The 20,035-nt window shown below is 37.2% G+C and overlaps 1 protein-coding gene across 5 annotated transcripts in view; it reads right to left on the reverse strand.

The window, feature by feature from the left end:
- The window catches only part of CPED1 (cadherin like and PC-esterase domain containing 1), a 299,781-nt gene extending 280,268 nt beyond the window's left edge, over window positions 1-19,513 (reverse strand). For 4 of the 5 annotated variants that reach the window (XM_037836286.1, XM_037836288.1, XM_037836289.1 and 1 more), the window contains exons 1-2: window positions 19,316-19,513; window positions 18,317-18,793 (exon numbers count right to left, since the gene is read on the reverse strand). In XM_037836286.1, the coding sequence (XP_037692214.1) occupies window positions 18,317-18,565 (249 nt within the window). In that variant the 5' untranslated portion in view covers window positions 18,566-18,793; window positions 19,316-19,513. Of the gene's footprint in view, window positions 1-18,316; window positions 18,794-18,942; window positions 19,281-19,315 lie in introns of those variants that run through there. The other variant, XM_037836287.1, reaches the window with a different exon arrangement.
- Between the last annotated feature and the right edge of the window lie 522 nt (window positions 19,514-20,035).

Below are 20,035 nucleotides of genomic sequence, written 5' to 3' on the forward strand. Positions count from 1 at the left end.
ATTAAAATATTTGGATAAATAGGTTTAGCTGGTGTGGTAGGAAATTTCAGATTCCTTACTAATGTTTTCACCGTTTGTTTTGAAAAAAATAGTAGTTCTCAAAGATAATAAGTACGTGGGGAGTAGGGACAAATCCATTCCAAATAATTTCTGTTCTCTGGGTGTGTCCAGAGGTGAAGGTTTACTGCTAAATATGAAAGCTGATTTTCTGGTTAACACTTTGCTAAGGTCAGGTAGTTCCTGTACTGCAAAAGACAAGTTAATTTCCTGTTCCATTTTTCCTGAAGCATTTGTGCACTTTGGCTAAATTAATGCTAGATTTTCCATCACAGAATAACTAGGCTTATGGCTGAAGCTATTGGAATGCTATTATACTTCCTACTGCTTGTTAAAGGAACATGAAATATCAAGAGGAAAAACTCAATTGTGACAGCATGATTTTGGTCTCCTAGTGCATTCTGAAACATAACTGTATAACTTGACATTTGTATAGCACACTATACTATAACTTTTTTTCTTTTTACATATATATATGAGATTGTTCAGGTACCATACAACTATCCAAAGATCCAAAGTATACAATCAACTGGCCACGGCACCACCATACAGCTGTGCATCCATCAACACAATTAATTTTTTTTCAATTTCTGGAACATTTTCACTACTCCAGAAAAGAAATAAAGACAAAAAAAAAGGAAACTCAGATCCTCCCATACCCCTAACCATGCCCTCCTCCATTATTGATTCATACTTTTGGTATAGTACATTTGTTACTGTTGATGAAAGAATGTTAAAATACTACTAACTGTAGTTTATAGCTTACAATAGGTATATATTTTTTCCCTATACGCCTCTCTATGATTAACTTCTAGTTATAGTGACATACATTTGTTCTAGTTCATGAGAGAGATTTCTAATATGTGTATAGTTAATCATGGACATGGTCCACCACAAGATTCACTGTTTTATACATTCCCATCTTTTAACCTCCAACTTGCCTTCTGGTGACATGTGTGATTCTGAGCTGACCCTTTCCAACACCTTCACACACCTTTCAGCACTGATAATTATTCTCACAACATGCTACCATCACCCCGTCCACTTCCAAACATTTAAGTTCACCCTAGTTGAACATTCTGCTCATAATAAGCAACCGCTCCCTATTCTTTAGCCTCATTTCTATATCCTGATAACTTATATTCCATTTCTATGAGTTTACATATTATGATTAGCTCATATCAGTGAGACCCTGCAATATTTGCCTTTATGTGTCTGTCTTATTTCACTCAATATAGTGTCCTAAAGGTTTCTTCATCAACCCATTTCTTTTAAGATGGTTTTGTTCACACACCATACATTCCGTCCTAAGTAAACATTCATTGGTTCCCCGTATAGTCATGTATTTATGTACTGAGCACCATCACCACTCTCTATATAAGGACATCTCCATTTCTTCCACAAAGACAGAGGAAGAGTCAAAGAAGGCAGAGAGACAAAAGAAAAAGAAAAGAGAAAGTGAGAAAAACAAACAAAAAACAAAACTTGATAGCTAGAAAGCTACAAAAGGAAGGATAGCATTAATCTAAAGTAGAATAAAGAGTCAAAAACATTACCAATGCCAGGAGTCCCAAACCCTTCCCCTATCCGCCCCCCCCATATGCATTTAGCTTTGGTATATTGCCTTTGTTATATTAAAGGAAGCATAATACAATATTTCTGTTAATTATAGCCTCTAGTTTGCATTGATTGTATTTTCCCCTTAATCCCACCCTATTTTTAACACCTTGCAATGCTGACATTCCGTTGTTCTACCTCATGTAAAAACATATTTGCACCTTTTATTAACATTGTTGAGCACCTAGGTTTCCCTGAGTTACACAGTCCCAGTCTTTATCGTCCGTCTTTTGTTCTGGTGTCCTACATGGTCCCAGCCTTCCTCTTTCAACCATATTCACAGTCTTCTTTGTTCAGTGTACTTACATAGCTGTGCTACTATCTCCCAAAATTGTCTTATCAAGCTTCCTTTGTATGTAACGGATCACTTTTCTCTTGCTGCTTTCAGGATTTTCTCTTTTATCTCTGATGTTTGATAATCTGATTATTATGTGTCTTGGCACAGGCCTATTCAGATCTATTCTGTTTGAGGTATGCTGTGCTTCTTGGATCTGTAATTTTATGTCTTTCATAAGAGATGGAAAATTTTCATTGATTATTTCCTCTATTATTGCTTCTGCCCCTTTTCCCTTCTCTTCTCCTTCTGGGACACCCATGACATGTACATTCCTGCATCTCATGTTGTCATTCAATTCCCAGAGACATTGCTCATATTTTTCCATTCTTTTCTCTATCTGTTCTGTTGTGTGTAGGCTTTCAGTTGTTTTGTTCTCCAGTTCCTGAGTGTTTTCTTCTGCCTCTTGAGATCTGTCTCCATCGTGTCTTTCATCTCTTGTTTTGTGCCTTTCATTTCTATAGATTCTGCCAGTTGTTTTTTCGAGCTTTTGATTTCTATCTTATGTACACCCAATGTTTTCATTAGACGCTTCATCTCTTTTGCCATATCTTCCCTAAGATTTCTGAATTGATTTAGCATTAGTTGTTTAAATTCCTGTATCTCAGTTGAAGTGTAAGTTTTTTCCTTTGACTTGGCCATAACTTCACTTTTCTTAGTGTACATTGTAGTTTTTTGTTGTCTAGGCATCTGGTTTCCTTGGGCACCCCAATCAGGTTTTCCCAGACCAGAATGGGCTCAGGTCCCAGAAGGAAGAAATATTCATATACTATAACATTTTAATGAAAAGTGTATTTCCAATAATCATATTTAAGTTGCATATATGCATTCTTTCCCCTCAAGAGTCACCAAATGTAATCAGGATATTCTCATGATATTTTCATGAAAATGCTTATTCATGATAAAGAATATTCTCCTGCCTTTTATATAATCGCAAACTATTTCAATGCACTCTCAGATACAGTGACTATTTTGATCTCCATTTCATCTCTGCAACAGGCATTTCTATTCCAATTCCACAGACTGGGTAAATCAATACAAAGAAGTCATTTGTCCATGGTCACTCAACTCTTCATCATTTGAACTGGGACTCCTAATTGATGCTTTTTCACTTTTGCTTGTAGCGGGTGTGCATGTCACAGGAGGTGGTTTCCAAAAATCTGTACCACTACCCCAAGACCGCCCACTTTTTCTATATGAAAACAAATAAACACCAGGCTCCTGGAGCAATAGTATCATTTAGTTTGAGTAAATTCAGCTTTCTTCACATAAATAATCCACTGTAACCAGGCTGTCCTTCCCTTTCTATTCTCCCATTCTAAATTGATCACCATATCCCACATCTGTCGCTCAGCAACAGTTAGAATGTGCTTAGGCCAGCAGATACCATCTTCAACTTGTTAAGCTCAGCTGTATGTTATGGTATAGTAACTGGTTACTATCTTAGTTGGTCAGAGCTACTATCACAAATACCACACAACGGATAGGCTTAAACAATGGGAATCTATTGGTTCATGGTTTCAGAGGCCAGAAGTCCAAATCAAGGTGCTGGCAACATCATGCTTTCTCCCCGAAGACTAGTGTTCTGGGGCTGGTTTGCCATAATCCTTGGGGTTCGTTGACTTGCATCTCTGCTTTCCATCACATGGTAATGTCCTCTCCTTTCTTCTCCTCTGGTTTCCACTGACTTCTGACTTCTGGCTCCTCCCTAAGGCTCTCTCTTTATAAGCCCTCCATTAATATGAATTATGGACCACCAGGTTTGGTTGGCCACAACCCTCCCAGTTCCTATTCTGAAATGAGTCCACACCCTAAACTCACCTTAAAATATTAAAAGATACTACTTAAAGTGGTTCACACCCATAGGAACATGCATTAAGATTAAGAACATGTTTTCTTCTGGAGGACAAGATTCAGTTCCCAAGTTATAGAAAAAAAATTAAAGTATAAAAATTTGGGAATGATTTGCAACAGAGAATATATGCTTCATTCCCACTTTTTTGTAATTGAATACATTTTCTTGAGTGGGAGAGTAAGTTTCCTGCACAACCCTGTGAAACCAGTGCAATGTGCTTGCCCTTAACCATATCTAAGGGCAAAAGATATAGCTATCTTTTGTATTCGTATGTGTCTCAAAAAGGGAAAGTGACTGAGGGATGCTAGTCCAGTACAAGCAGCCTTAAGTATTTGCCTGAACAAAATGTATTGAAGAAAACACATGGGCTGGAGGTCAAAACCATGTACATTCTTGAAACAAATATAACTCATTTAAAGTGCTTGTTTTTGAGGTCAGCTCCTTAGCACCAGAAAGAACACAAACATTTTTGAAAGCTGACTCTAGCCAGTCACCAGGATCAGTGTTTCCAAACACATGATTTATTTAGTCTTCACAAGTAAGGGCTTAGTTAGTTTCATTGCAGAGATGAGGAAATGGAGGTCTAGAAATATTAGGTAAAATTTGCCTATGGTCCTTTGTCCAGTATATGATGCAGCTGGAATTTGAACGAATGTGTACCAAAGCCCATGTTTGTTTCACAACAGACCACATGCTAATTACACTTAATTAGACTTTTTATTCAATATATTTAACAGGTTTAGGATTAGAGTGTTTGTTGGAGAGAGTTGGGTCTATTCTCATCAGTCATATGTAGAGTTGCAGAGCTTCCTCCTTACCAAGGTGCTCTGATTGGGTTGTACTGTAAGCAAATTGGTGGGGATTTCTATTGAAGACCCAGCTATGATTAGAGATACCAAAGGTAGTTATACTTCAGGACACATGATTGGGCCCATTCTGAACATCCAAATCCATGTAATTTTCTCAATAATTATTTTGGCTCATTTATTATTTTGTATTATAAGTACCCTTAGCTTCCATTAGTGAATTTAATTGAGTGTTGAATCAAAATTTTTGTTAACATCATTATATATACCAAAAACTCAACTCATCTATAAACATTATAGTCTTTTGAAACCCCATACATGATAACTCAAGATGCTTAGTTTTACATTTTGAACAAATTGCCAAAATGTACAAATGTTGACATAACACTTGTAAATTTCCAACGTTGGTATAGTTTATGTTAGAGACCATAAATACTATTTTATAACATGAGCTCATCTTTTTAGTGAGAATGGCTCCCCTAGAAAAAATATCCAAAGGAAGCCAGAGAAAAAATGAAAGCAAAATATTCCTTTCACCCAAACAGCCAAAGACTAAAACAAGAAACACTTCTTATAATGTCAATGTATCTAGTGATTTCCATTTCAGAGAGTTTATCTTATGTGAGTTTCCAATTCCATTAGAACAAGAAAAAGAATTGCTTAGAGGGAGAAAGAAGCAGAAGCTATAGTGACTACCTTGAAAAAATAAGAGGGAATAGCACCTAGCAACTGATCAGTTCCTTGATACATAGGATATTTAACATAATTTGCTTAAATATGAGCTTCATTAAGACTTCATTAAAATTTATCTAAACTAAGCAAGTTTGAATTTGTTTAAAATTCTCTCAGTATGAGCATGTTTTTTGTCCATATGCATATTTCACTCTAAAAATTGAAAAGAGTTCTAATCAACTGTGCCAGCTTGAATCTATTATGTCCTCAGAAAAGACTATGTTCTTTTAATCCAATCTTGTGGAGGCAGATCTATTGTAGATGGGAACTTTTTTTTTTTATTATTAAATTCAGTTTTATTGAAATACATTCACATACCATACAATCATCCATGATATACAATCCACTGTCCACAGTATGATAACATAGTTATGCGTTCATCACCACAATCTATCTCTGAACATTTTCCTTACATCAGAAAGAACCAGAACAAGAATAAAAAATAAAAGTGAAAAAAGAACACCCAAATCATCCCCTCATCCCACCCCATTTTTCCTTTAGGTTTTATCCCCATTCCTCCACTCATCCATACACTAGATAAAGGGGGTGTGATCCACAAGGTCTTCACACTCACACTGTCACCCCTTGTAATGTAGATGGGACCTTTTGATTAGGTTGTTTCCATGGAGATGTGACCCCACCCATTCAAGGTGGGTCTTATTCACCTTGCTGGAGTCCCTTAAGAGAGGACAAAAGGCAGACACATTTTGGAGAGACCAAAAAGAAGTTAAGATATGTAAACCAGTGTTTGCCCCTGGGAAAAGTTAAGAGAGAAGTTAAGACAGAAGCCCAGAGACATTTGGAGTGGAGAAAGCCATGGAAACCACAAGCTAAACCCGGGAGAGGAGCAGCAGATTCCAGCCATGTGCCTTCCCATGTGACAGAGGAACCCCAGATGCCATCAGCCTTTCTTCAGAGAAGGTATCATCCTGTTGATGCCTTGATTGGAACATTTTCATGGCCTTAGAAGTGTAAATTTTTTGAACTTATAAACCACCATGGTAAAAGTCAATCTATTTCTGGTATATTATATTCCAACAGTATTAGCAAACCAGAACATCAACTTCTTAGAGAAATCCACAGGCATTAAATACTCATCAGGCAGCCCAACAATTCCATAAAAATTGCATACCTGTCAGCATGCTGAAAACATCTACTGAGAGTCTCTTGTACATTGACCCTCTATTTCGATTGCATTAAATTGATTTTAAAATCCGTACCGTCAAATCTGGCTAAAATAAAAAACCACTGTTTTAGTTTCCTAGGCTGCTCAAAACAGACACCATTAAATGATTCAGCTTAAACAACGGGAATTTACTAGCTTACAAACTTTCAGTTTTGAGGCTGTGAAAATATCCAAATCAAGGCATCAAGGTAATGTTTCTCCCTAAAGACTGGCTGCTGGTGATCCTTGGCTCCTTGGCTCCTTGCCGCATGGCAGGCACATAGTGGCATGTGCTGGCCTTTCCTTTCTCTTCTGGGTTTTGTTAATTTCAGCTTCTTGCTTCTGTGACTTTCTCCCTTTTTGTCTGAATACATTCTGTTTATAAAGGCCTCTAGTAATACGATTAGGACCTATCCTGGTTGAGGTGGGACACACCTTAACTGAAGTAACCTCATCAAAAGGTCCTACTTACAATGGGTTTACACCCACAGGAATGGATTCAGTTTAGGAATATTTTTTTCTGGATTATATACAGCTTCAAACCACCACAACCATTTAACAAGAAAAGCTAAATTTTTAGTAGAATCAAGCTGCTAAAAAAACAGAGATTTCTTGATAGAAAGAGAGGTCAGATGATAGTGGCAAAGAGGACCTTTGAAGCAGAGACACTTATAAGCCCAGGGCTGGAAAAAAGCAGTAGATGGATGGATGGACAGGGATCTCTAGGAAGGCATCTAGTGGGCAGGACAGAGGGTTGGAGGGATGGCCTTGCCTTCCTGGGCCTCCAGAGAGTACTGCCACCAATGATCTCATGTCAGGCAATTCTATGCAAATCATTTTTGGAATTCGATATTCTCTAATTTGTTAGTCTAGAGGAGTCCAAACTTTTTCATTCACAGCACCCTTAGTGTCTCAATAACTTTCATAGCACCCTAGACCAAAAGAAATACTTAACAGCTCTATTTATTAAGCAGTTAGGTGTAAATAAGTTTATCTAAGTAGTTCACACGTGTGTGAAAAATGTCACTGTTACCCTTGAAAATTTATAATAGTCCATAGTGCCCCTGTGAGTTCACTGTTGCACCTTGGGGTGGTTTAGCACACAGTTCAGGATCCATGGTATTGGTCCTTTTCTTTTCAGAAAACCAAAGTCTGTGTTCTATAAGAAGAGATTTTACCTTTGATCAATTTCCCATTGTCTGCCCAAGATGTAATATGTGATGGCCTCAAGGGAAATAAAACATTGCTTTGATGATTGGCACTTAGTTCTTCAGGAGAAATATGAATGTAGCATCCCTAGCACTGTGATTTTAGGCCAGAATTTGGAACTAAAATATATAATTACCTATGTTTCACTGAAATATTATTTATTTGTGCCTTTGTTGCTTTTGTTCCATGAATAGCTAAATCTCGACCTCCTCAAAGTCCACATAGGATTGGTGTGGCCCAGCATACCCTGAGGAATTATGGGGCACTTCATGATGAAAGTTATATATGAATAAAACTAAATTAAAACTGTGGTAGGCAGAATTCCAAGATGTCCCCAAGGTTCCTGCCCCCGGGTGTACATACCCTGTACAATCCCTTCCATTCAGTGTGGGTAGGAACTGTGAATGTGATGGGATAGTCACCCCTGTGAATATGTTACGTTATATGAGACTCCTTTGTAACAGACTGGAGAGAGATTCTCCTACTGGCTTTGAAGAAGTAAGCTGCCACATTGGGAAAGGGATATGGCAATAGGAGCTAAAGGAGGTCTTGAAAAGCTAAGAACAATCCCCAGCTGACATCCTGGGAGAAAATGGGCAGTATTATGACTACATAGAACCAAATTCTGCCAGTAACCTGATGTAGAAACTGAGGCTCAGAAAGGGTAAGTAACTTGTCCAGGGTCTCAAAGCTCATAAACAGCAGAGATAGATTTAAATCTATAATATTTTCACTACACCTAGTTGCTGTAAACTACAATTATCATGAACCACTAGCAGGTTTAGAAACTTAAAGCTTGTAGAAAATGAAAGAAAAATACTCATGCAAAAGCTGATTCTTGTTCTGCTTCCACACTAGGAAATAAATTTTAAAATAGCTGTAGGAATATTTTGTTGACAACTAAGGTACCTTCCAGACCAAAGTTCTACAATCATGATTAAACAACTTGCTCTGAAATAAAAATATTTCATCCTTATAGAATTAATTATATAAACATGGTTGAGTAAATTGACTCCCAAAGACCATTTTATTCAACTCACACTCTTTGAGCACCTACTAGATTCTAGACCATATGCTATGTACTAAATAAAGACACACATCTCTCTTGAAAGAGCTAACCATTTATTAGAGGAGACAAATGTTCAGGCAAATAATTAAAGTTCAATGTGAAGCATGCAGCAATTGTAGCATGATTAAGGCGTTAGCAATAATGTTGAGAATGAATAATTTAATTTTTCTCAGGAGTCCTGTAAAGAAGTCATAGAATTTGGAGAAGCAGAAGCTGTAGAAGTCCCCCAGGTAGACAGGATTGGGGGACATTGTAGACAAAGGTGACTGCAGGTGCACAGACATGGAGACATAAAAGCATGATGAGTTAAGGAAACGTAAGTACCTGTTTCAGTGCAGGGTGAAGTCGGGGAATAATAGAAGATGAGGGTATAAAATAGATAAGAAATATATCAAGTCTGCATTTTAATCTGTAGGTAAAGGGAAGGTCTTAAAGGGTGTTAAGACTTGAAGTAGCATATTTCAATTTACATTTTAAAAAATATAAATCTACTGACAATATGGTGGATGAATTGGTGGGGGAAAATCTATATATAAGCAAAGAAAATTATAAAGTCCAGATGAGATGATGTGATCCCCATCCAAGCTGGTGTCAGTGTCAGTGCACACAAAGAAGAATTAGGAATTAAACACAAGATATATTGTGATATAGAATCATCTGGGTTTGGTGACAGAAGTAGTCAAAGATGACATGAGGATGTTTTGAGAAAAGTGAAGCTAGAAAGCTTAATTTTCCCAAAGTTTCATAGACTGTAAGAAAATGTGCTGAGGTTTGAACCCAAGGGACTGACTGCAGAGTCTTTACATTTAACCCTTACGCTACACTGCCTTGGAGTTGATTTAAGTCACTAAGACAGAAAACAAAGGATGATGAGAATGTTTGATGGAATAGATGATAAGTTTCTTAGGGGTTGGGGTGTGTGTGTGTGTGTGTGTGTGTGTGTGTTTTATCATGTTTAGTTTAGGTGTCTATGAATTATCCAGACATAGTTGTGTTTGTTTTGCAAGTCATGAAGAAGACTGGTCTGTGCTGTGGTCACCAGATTTGGACATCATGAGCATTTGGAGATATTTAAAATCACGAAAGTTGATACAGTAGTCCAGAGACAGATTAGAGTTGGGAAGGAATAGAGAAAGACAGAGGAAGAGCAAACAGCAAAGGAAGTGGAAAAGGAATCATTAAGTGGGAAGTTGCAGAATCAGGAAAGACTGATGTCATGGAAACCAAGGGTGCAGAAAGATTTGAGGAGGAGGCTATAATCAATGATGCCAAATCCTGCATAGAGGTGAAGTAAAATAAGAATTGAAAGTGTCCATTGGTTTGGCAATTAGAGGCTAATAGCAATCTTATTAGAGCTCTTTCAGTAGAGCAGTGGGGTAAAAGCCAGATGGTGATGAGTTGAGGGATATGATTTGAGGATTTGAGGATGTGAATAAGAAAGAAGGGAAGTAGAAAGAAAGGCACTGGAAAAGGATGTTCATGTATTTTTAATATAGTATATATTTTGGAATATTTATAGGAAAGGGATCCCAACAAGAGAAAGGAGCTAAAGTATAGCAGGAGAGACTGGTGATCATTGATTAGCCAGCATCAATATAGCAAAATGTCAGGATGGTTAGCATTAGCCAGAGGCCTGAGAAATGGTGCAGGAAGGAGTTCAAGAGATATTGGCACAGGAAAAAAGAGTGAAGAATCTTGGAATTCAACAAAGAGCAGAAAGGAAGAGGGGGAAGAAGGAATTCTCATTTCCTGGCCTCTGCTCTGGAGTAGAACTTTTCTGATACTCAAATTCATTCATTTCCTCATAATTCATTGACTAGATATGTATTCAGTGCTCAGTATGTGTCAGATACTGTTTTCACACTAGAGATGTAGGAGTAAACAAAGGAAATGAAGTCTTTCATCTTAAAGAGCTTATATTCTACACAGGGGAACCAACAATGAACAAACAGATGTATTTCTTCAGAGTGTAAAATCTTGTCCTCGTTCCTCCACTCCTCACTCAACTCACTTCTCACATCTCTAGCTATAGCATGCCCTTAATTCTGGCTTGTCAGACTTTTAAAAAAGAGGATACTGCCTAAACTGAGTGCCTTGCTTACAGATAAGAAGACTTGACTTCATGAGTCATATCCAATTCCCTAAGTTTTTTCTTAATTCTAAAGGTTCATTCTACTGTGAGAGGCAAGAGCTTAAAGGCTGGAAGATAGGGAGAAAAACTCAAGAAGTCTTTCATCTCAGACACTCCCTACCCAGGAATTTATGGTCAGTGCAGCAGATATCTACTGCTCACCCACTTTGTGAAGGCCAAATGTCAGCATCTACAGGAACTACAGAGATGAGTAAGTTCTCAAAGAGATTAAATAATTATTATGATAGTTATTATTTGTTGAGTACTTTGTATGTGCCAGGTACTTAAGTGTTTCACATGATTTATCTCATTTAAACCTCATTTAAGCTTTGTGAAGCAGGTGGTAAAATACTTATTTCACAGGTGAGGAAACTAGAGAGATCAAGAAAAGTGCCCAAGGTAGAAAATTAACAAGTGGTAGTGATTTGACTCCACAGCTCACATGCTTAACTATGTGTCACCCAATGAAAGGAGATAAGATTGACTTAGTTAGAAAGAACACAGATCTGTGTCCAGTCACGGGCTCCTTATCAACCTAGCATATTATTTTGAGAGAAACACTTTTCTTCTTTTAGCTTCATTTTCTTCACTTATAAAATAAAGATGGTGAACCTCATAATCTCATTCAAATGTATCTTCATTTCTAAAAGATTATAATACTAAATAATTATAACGAAAAATAAGTTTCATTAGGGATGTTCAGACACACTTAGAGAGTTAATGGCTGCCATCATAGAGAAGGTGAAATTTCATAGGTTTCAGAATATTTTGAGTGATTGTGAAGATTTCTAGAGGTGTTGACGAGGGCAGGTAAGGGGACTCCAGACAGAGGTAGAAGATCTTGGTGTTTGGAGAACAGCATCATGGGTTGGCTTATAGATTACATATAGAGGCCAAATGGGAGTTAAGGCTGGAAAGCTACATTGGGACCTGCTGGAGGGGAATAGTTTGTACTCAATTTAGTGGGATCCCCATTAAAACTAAAGAAGTCTTTTGAGCAGAAATATTATGGGAGTTGTCCATAAATGGTTTAGCATATGGAGATAGATGGAGGAGTAACTAGCCAAACTACTGAAATAGTCTGGGTCAGTGGCAATGAGGATATAGCATTGAGATTGTGAAGGCTGACTCAAAGATTTTGGAATCTGAATACCTACTATCTGGGTTCATTTTGGGGGATAGCAACAATTCCACTTTACATCATCCCTAACGGCTTTTGCTAAAGTGATATTTACTAAATTTGCTCAGTATAATAAAAGGGCTGATTGTGAATCATGTTCTTAGAAAGAAATCAGAAGTATGGGCAAGAAAAGGAACACCATATCCAAAGGCAATTTATAAACCACAAAGAGGAAACCTAGGTATGGGTCAGAAACCAAAGAGATAGAAAATAGACTGGGAAACAACCTACAAGTTGAGTTGAGAAAACAGTTTTGAGTAAGGACTTTGAAAAGGACAAGAATGTTGTAGCCCTTCTAATTTCAAGCTGAACTTGTGACTCAGTGGCTAAGCCTACAGATTTTATGAAGAGCCAGGCAAGACATATTTGATGAGGGGCAAGTATGGGGAACAGCAAGAAATATCAAAGATAACCCTAAGGTTTGAAATCTGTGCATCCAGGAGGAAAGGGAGGGTTCTATTCATGGAAATCTAGGAGTCAAGAAGGGTCATCAATTTGGGCAGGAAAAATTTGAGGGAAGATTATTTGAGTTTTTATAGTTTTTGGTACTATTCACAAACAGATAACAGGAAATTTGTAGGACTGGGGGCTCAGAGCAAGAGCCAAGCTAGAATTACAGATTATGGGTAATCTAAACAACGATGAAAATAACAATATGCAAAGTTGATACAATCACCAAGGAAAAGCATAAAAACAAGACAATTAAAGATCCAAGGAACAAAGTTAGGAATGTCTATCTTTATTATCAGGGAAATGAACCCTGAAAGGAGACCAAGTTAGTCAGAGAGATCAGAGAATAACCCTCTCGTGTCATGAAATTCCAAAGGGGAGATTCAAGAAAGAGTTGTTACCCGGTAGTGTAAAATGCTTCAGAGAAGTAAGTGGATGGAAAACAAATCATTGAATTTGCTAACTAGGAGGTCACTGAATGAGAATTTTCAGTAGAAAAGAACAAATGCAAAGGAATGAATAAGGAGGGTAAGGAAGTACATGCAAAGAGAACCAACTACACTTTCTCTAAAGGAAAGGAGAGAGAGAGGAGAGAACATTAGGGTTAGGTGGATTGCCAGGTCTAAAGAAATATTATTGTTGTTTTATCCATTCTAAGCTTGTTTACTGACAATGGAAAGGTCTGAAGTGGACAATATTTTGAGTAATAGAGGGAAACCCTGGAGCCAGTTCTGGTAAGGGCTGAAGGGGTATTTTCAAGAACAATACAAGGAAAATAAGCAAAGAAGATGCATTTTGAAACAGCTTCCCAACTGGTTTCCTTAAATTCCACCCACCTCCAGTCCATTCTGCAAAGCGCATTCTGGAGTGTTGTCTCTAAAATATAAATCTATTCAAGCTACTCTTGGCTTAAAATTCCTCAGTGGTTCCCTGTTGCCTTCAGGATAGACTCCAGACTGCTTATCATGCAACATTTCCAACATCCAGATCCTGCTGAACTTTCAGCCTAATCTATTTGCCTCCCTGCTCCCCTCAACACCACACACACACTCACACACACTATATTGCAAATCCTTGAATTCTCCAAATATATCAGGCTACTTTATTTCTTCTTTGCATATGTAGGTTTTTCTGCTTGTAATACCTTTCTCTTTCTCTACCTCTCTAGCTCCTTCTTACCTTTCAAAAAGTAGTCTTGTAACTTCCTAGAATTGTATTTATTTACTTGTCTAAGTAGCTTTTGTTTTTGTGTCTCTAGTATTTATTACAGTGCCTGGTACATGGAACGAAATATTTATTAAACTAATGAAAAAATGAAAGAGCGAATGGATAAAGAGGCGAGGGGGAGAAAATGTAAAAATGAAAAGAGATTTTTTTTTTTCAGTTGGAGGGCTCTCAGTGAGATAATTACAAATATTTCATTTAAAGAAAGAAGGCCATTTCCCAGGATGAGAGGACACTTAGCCGTATTTAGTGGATTTTTAGAAAGCAGCATTAATACAGCTACTCTACCAGACACAAGATCACCTTTGTGACTGTGGTCATAAAGCTGTGGACACTGCTTTCACCACTTCTGCCACCACACACCTGGAGGCTACTACGCACAGTACTGATTGAAAAGAAGGGGCACCTCGCCTTTGCTTTTGCAGAGCTGCACCAAGGCCCTGGCTTCCCCAAGGGACCAGCTAACACTACCTGCAAGTAGCCTAGGACACACTCCAATCAGCAAAGACAGGAGAAGGGACAACCAGGATTTAAATTGTTTGCCATTCCTGCCTCTTTCCCCAAATGTCTACTCTGAAGTGCAGTCGTATAATCTATCCTCTCTTGATATATCTCCCAACAATATACCGACTTGTGTTTTCTCTCCCTTCTTCTCTTTCTGACTTCTTTTTATTCCTCATTCTCTCATCTCTGGCATCACATCGTCCATCAAACTGTTAGCATGTAAGTGTGTTTCCTGCAGGCTGTTTCTAGAAAATCTGGGCTAAACAAGTAATGCTTAAAGAATTTTTTAAACGTTAAATATGTTATTCACTATTAGAAACACAAGCAGCATTAATTAAAACAAGTTTTAATGGAAACATTTACTTATTTCCATTGAGCTGTAGCTGGATACTGGGGATAGTAGAAGTCATGTTGAATAGTTATTGAAAAAGAAGGGAGAGTAAACAAGAGGTAGGAAAGAAAAGTCAAGCAACAGTCAAACAAATAGTAGTTGTCATTGTGGAACATCAACAGGAGATAATCAGAAACACATGGCTATGGTGAGGATATATTTATTCCCCAAGTAGCAAAGTCTCCATTAAAGAGGATATACTAAGGAGATTTTCTTACATTGTGTCTGCTTATAATTTAATGTGCTTCCCGTGTTATGAAAATTAAGGTGTTAAGATTCCAAGAAAATAAATAAATCTATGGAGTGGCCTAATTCAGTGAAGACAACACAATTATGTTTATATATTAAAATGAAATCATTTTAAGACATGTTAGATTATCAGCGAAAATTCAAACAACTAATGTTGGAAGAAATGACAAAAGTACATCTGCTTATCAAAGTCCTCTGGAAAGTTCAACTGGAAAAAAGAATTAAAATTTTGCTGGAAAGAGTGAGAGTTCTTCCTCACTATAGAAACTCAACATGTACTATATCGTGATCTCAGTCTGTACTGAAAACAAATTTAGATATTGAAGCATTGTAAAGATGTAAAGGGACAGTCACCCACCTTCAAATGTTTGCTACTACAGAGCCCTCCATTACTAGGCTGATAAAGCACAAAATATCTTCTCTTAGAAACAACAGCAACCCAAAAGACTGGATGATATTCATCGTTTACTCTTAAATGTATGAACTATGATTGAAAAAATACTCTTTGAGTATACTTTGGATTCTGAATGGGTTTAACCCTATAGACGCTTTGCCATCTGAAATACTTATTCTAATGTCCTCAGCTGGAGTCTTTAAGTAAAATTTTTTTTTTCCTTTCTTAGATTTAGAAATCCAGACCCAACTTAAACATCTTAGGGGGTGAGTTCAAGTTTGGCTTTGAAGCCTTTTTAGTGGTTCTCAGGATGCTTTTAGATTTCAATAATTGAGGGGAATCATGGTTTTTTTCCAAGAAAACTGTGCGTATTCATGCACACAATCTATGCCTAGGTTTTATAGACATTTTATAAATCCAAATACATTCTGGAATTCAAAAATCAGCTGTTTTAAGTAACTTTAAAAAAAATATTTAAAGCAAAGATAATTGATTCATCTAAGGAAAAGTCCCAGAAACATGAATATTCTGGTTTGCCAATAAATGTAATAACAACCCCCAAAATTTATAGATAGGAACAATGTTACTTCTATAAAATGCCTGAAAGCCATATTCCGGGCCTTGAGGAAAATCTATGTAGCACCTTATAGTTATTTTTTTAAATGAACTTAATAAATAGTAGTTTTTGAGAATCATCTATATATTTAGCTCAAAGACATTGCTTCATTTTAGCTATCTGAAAGAGTATTTAACAATTTAAAACTGGATTATTATTTGATTTTTTTTGGAAGCTATATTACAAGTAGAATTAATTCATTTCTAGTTTGAACTAATTTCCACATGCATTCTTCCTATCGTCCTTCCTATCTCAAATAAAAATTGCCTTTAAACTGATGGCTGGCACAAGTTAACTTAAAATATGGCAGAAGTTAAGTCCATGGCAAGTGTTTGGAAATTCAGTTTTCATCTCCACTTGACTTCTGAACTATGCTAATGAATTTAGAATTCTGCTTATAGCTAAAATATTTAAGACTGAACAATTTGAAAAAAAAGTCATGTGTTTGGCATTTCTTGTGAAGAAAATTCTAGAGTTAATGTTTTAGACAAGCAGGGAATAAGTTTCAGATGGTTTATAAGTAGCAGGAGATTCAAAGCTGCAATGGAATTTTCTGTGACAGCCTACAAATAACAGTTAACATATGCCTAATGTTATAGGCAAAAGCAGGAGTCACGTAAAATAGGGAAATAAGAAAGGCTGTAAGTTAATGACTAAAAGCCTTTTGCCCAAAATTCTAGCAAATATTTTGGGCATATAAGAACTAAATTATCTCAATTATTTTTAAAGGAATTATATTTATCAATATTAGAAACAAATAAGAAATGACTTTAAAAGTCACAGTTTATACTCACCATAAATTTTATGTATTCTCAAAAATGAAAAAATGCAAATAAGAGCTAATACTGTTATAAATGAACAATCACACACATTCTTCAATTTCTCTATAGCATCTAAAATTTGATCTAACTTTTAGTTGAAGTTTCATCTAGAAGTGTTTCTATTAAAATATCTGCTATTCTTTGCCACAAGATGTTCCTTGACATTATCGATAACAAAAGAAGTCACTTACTTAGAAGTTTATAAATGTTCTTTGTCCTCATCTGATATTGTTTTGTATTTCAATGAGTTCTTATAGTTGTGTTTTCACAAATTATTATTAAGCATCTTAATTTACTTTTATTTAGAGCAACAGTCCTGCGGTAGGAACCAAGAGACTTGATTTCCATTCCCTTAATGAACCATGTCATAACACTAGCCATAGGGCAGGCCTTAACATCTTTGAGTGTTGCTATCTTATCTGTAAAATGATTACAACAATATCTACCTTACGTATCTCACAGGATTATCATGTTCATATAAAATAAATGCAAGAGTTTTTTTAAAAACAAGATGGTGGCAGTGCTGGAGGTGTTGACAGTGACAGTAGTGGTAATATTACAGTAGCGCTAATATTGAAAAGGAAATTTGTTCCAAATAATCACTATTATAAATAAGATCTACCAAAAATTACTGTTGATATAGGATACTTTATCAGATTCCTAAATTATCTTGCTGTATTACTTGCTGTAGCATAGAATTCAGAGGCTTTGTCATCAGTGATTTTTTGTTTTGTTTTTCTTTTTTCTTTTATTTTAAACTGGACTGTTTTTAAAGTTACCATTTCACTGACGGGTGAACACAGTGCTATACTAAAATAGAGATTCTCTGTAATGTGTTTTTTTCAACGTTTGACAAGGGTAGTGAAGTTAACCAGAATAATATAAATATAAAATAATCTATATTTCCCTAATTCTATAAATAATAAAACACAGTGTGTCAATTGTTTTGAAGAAACCTAATATATATGTCTTTAGAAATGTTTTCACCAATTAAAAATTGATATAACCAATTATAAAACGGAATTTACAATGTCCAGCATGGTTGAGTTTGGACAGATACTGACTGCCTTGAGGAAAGAAACACTCAATGCTTTGAAGTTTATATTTATGAAGTTTCTCAAACTTTACCAAACTTTTTATGAAGTTCATCCAACTTTGATTTATGTTTCTGAACTTCAAATCTTCAGATCTCTTCGATTCCCAATATTTTAGAAAGAACTCACATCACTCCCACCTCCTCCAAATTGCATATTTCATTCTGCTGTTGAAGTGAAATTCTAAGAGAGAGAAAATAATGGCCAGGACTTTCTGGAAGAAAATATAAGAAGTTGAAGCTAATGTTACATGTGTTTCAGACTTTACACTGTCACTGGGTCACTCTCTAAACTGTTTATACTTTGGATCCCATTCAGATCTCATGGAGGTTAATTTTAGCTTTCTAGAAAGGACAGAGAGAGAGAGAGACTGCTGTCTTTGCAGAAATTCTCTGTTAAGCTTATGAGAGATTCTTACCTTTCTGATTTCCTGTGTATTACCGGAGAGAAGGAAGCACTGTTTGTCCGCAGAGAATCCCTTCTTGCATCTGCTTGCTTGGGTGTCAATGGGTGGGCTCGGAGCAGCCCCAGTGACAGGGGCTGTGAGCTTTCTTGTCCCTCTGAGTGTCAGGGTCTGGTAGAAAAGGCAGATTGCCACCACCAAGCCCACCAAGAACGGCCGGGGACAAAATCGCCGCCGACAAAGCCACACTGCCCGACAAACCATGGCCAGTTTAGCTTCACTTGGCCCCTGTCCACGTTGCTGGAAAAGTCATAGCAGCTATTTTTGTCAGCCTGAAAAATACAAATCTGTCTTCTTTTTCCACAACTTAAATCAAATTTGCTCCATCCCTGCTTACGAACTTTCCAACGGTTCATGCCAAAGAATGATAGGTCCCAAGTCTGAGGTGGTTAATATAAGCCCTTCCATGTATGACAGTAAAGAATGACTGACCTGGGCAAAAAAAAAAAAAAAAAAAAAGAGAGAGAGAGAGAGAGAGACATCAAAATAATAGTAGTTGTAATTAATAAACTGAGTGTACCCCAGTCTACCAAACTGTTGCTTCCCTTAACAGCTTATTTTCATCACATCCTTAAACTCACAGTAAAAGAGTCCGGCTTTGCCACAGCTTTTCAGCAAAAGAGAAAACACCACCAAACAAAGTAAATCTGGAGTCTGAAAACAGCACTGAAGAACGCAATAGGTTAAAACCAAAAGCGCCTGTTCCACCCCTGGATGCGGGCCAGGTTGCCTTAGCAGTTCCTCATTTTTCCTCCGGTTTCAAAGTAGTCCTGCTTTTCAGCCTTTTATGTTTCTTGACTTCTTCCCTTCATTCAGTTTTAAATTGCCACTTTCCTGTAAGCATTCACGGCTTTTAACATAAAAAGCGAATAGTTTGAATGGACATGGTTACTGTTAGCGTTTTGCTGGTATTGGTTTCGTTCCGTCTGCAAATTCCAAGTTCTATGTACTTACTCAGTTTTCATCCTTTTAGGCAGTAAAATGTTTCCATGGTCTCTTAATGGATTGCTGATCAAAACCACTCGGAAGGAAACACCCAGTCGTATGACTCCAATGCATCACACACACACGAAGACACACGCAGAAACCCAGACACACGCGCGCGCCTCCTGCGCGCTCGTCCGGGAGCTGGCGGACCTCGGACAACGCAGAAACTCGGGCCGGCCGAGCGGGGCGGAGCTAAGGCCCGGGACTACTCCGGCTCTCCGGGGACAAATGGAGACGCTGTCAGCTTTGGATCAGAAGCGGTGGGTTTCCAACGTATAGCACACAGCATTTATCATGTCCTTTGAAGTGTGGCCCACTGCCCAGAGCTGCAGACTTTCAAATACGTGTTGGATTATTTGATTCCCTAAGTGATTTTTTTTTCCTAATACAGCACTGGAAAGACAAATAGCCCTTAGTCAGTTGATGACAAAGGTCGAGAGTGAGACTAAAAGCATACTCCGTGAGTAAACTGGGAAATTTTTTACTCGAGGGACTTGTGGTTACTCTTACAGGGATGAGGAGGTCAGTAGTACTGTCTGGCTCTCAGAAAATGAAATTTTGTGGTAAGCACCACAATAAACAACTCAAAGTGTCTCTCTGATTTTGTACCCAACTCATGTCATATTTATTATTATAACTTCTTTCCTGGTACTCCTAAAATGAGTTGATTGTAGCAGGTGTTGGGTA

This window comes from Choloepus didactylus, chromosome 5 (assembly GCF_015220235.1).
Source record: "Choloepus didactylus isolate mChoDid1 chromosome 5, mChoDid1.pri, whole genome shotgun sequence".
Lineage (NCBI taxonomy): Eukaryota > Metazoa > Chordata > Mammalia > Pilosa > Megalonychidae > Choloepus > Choloepus didactylus.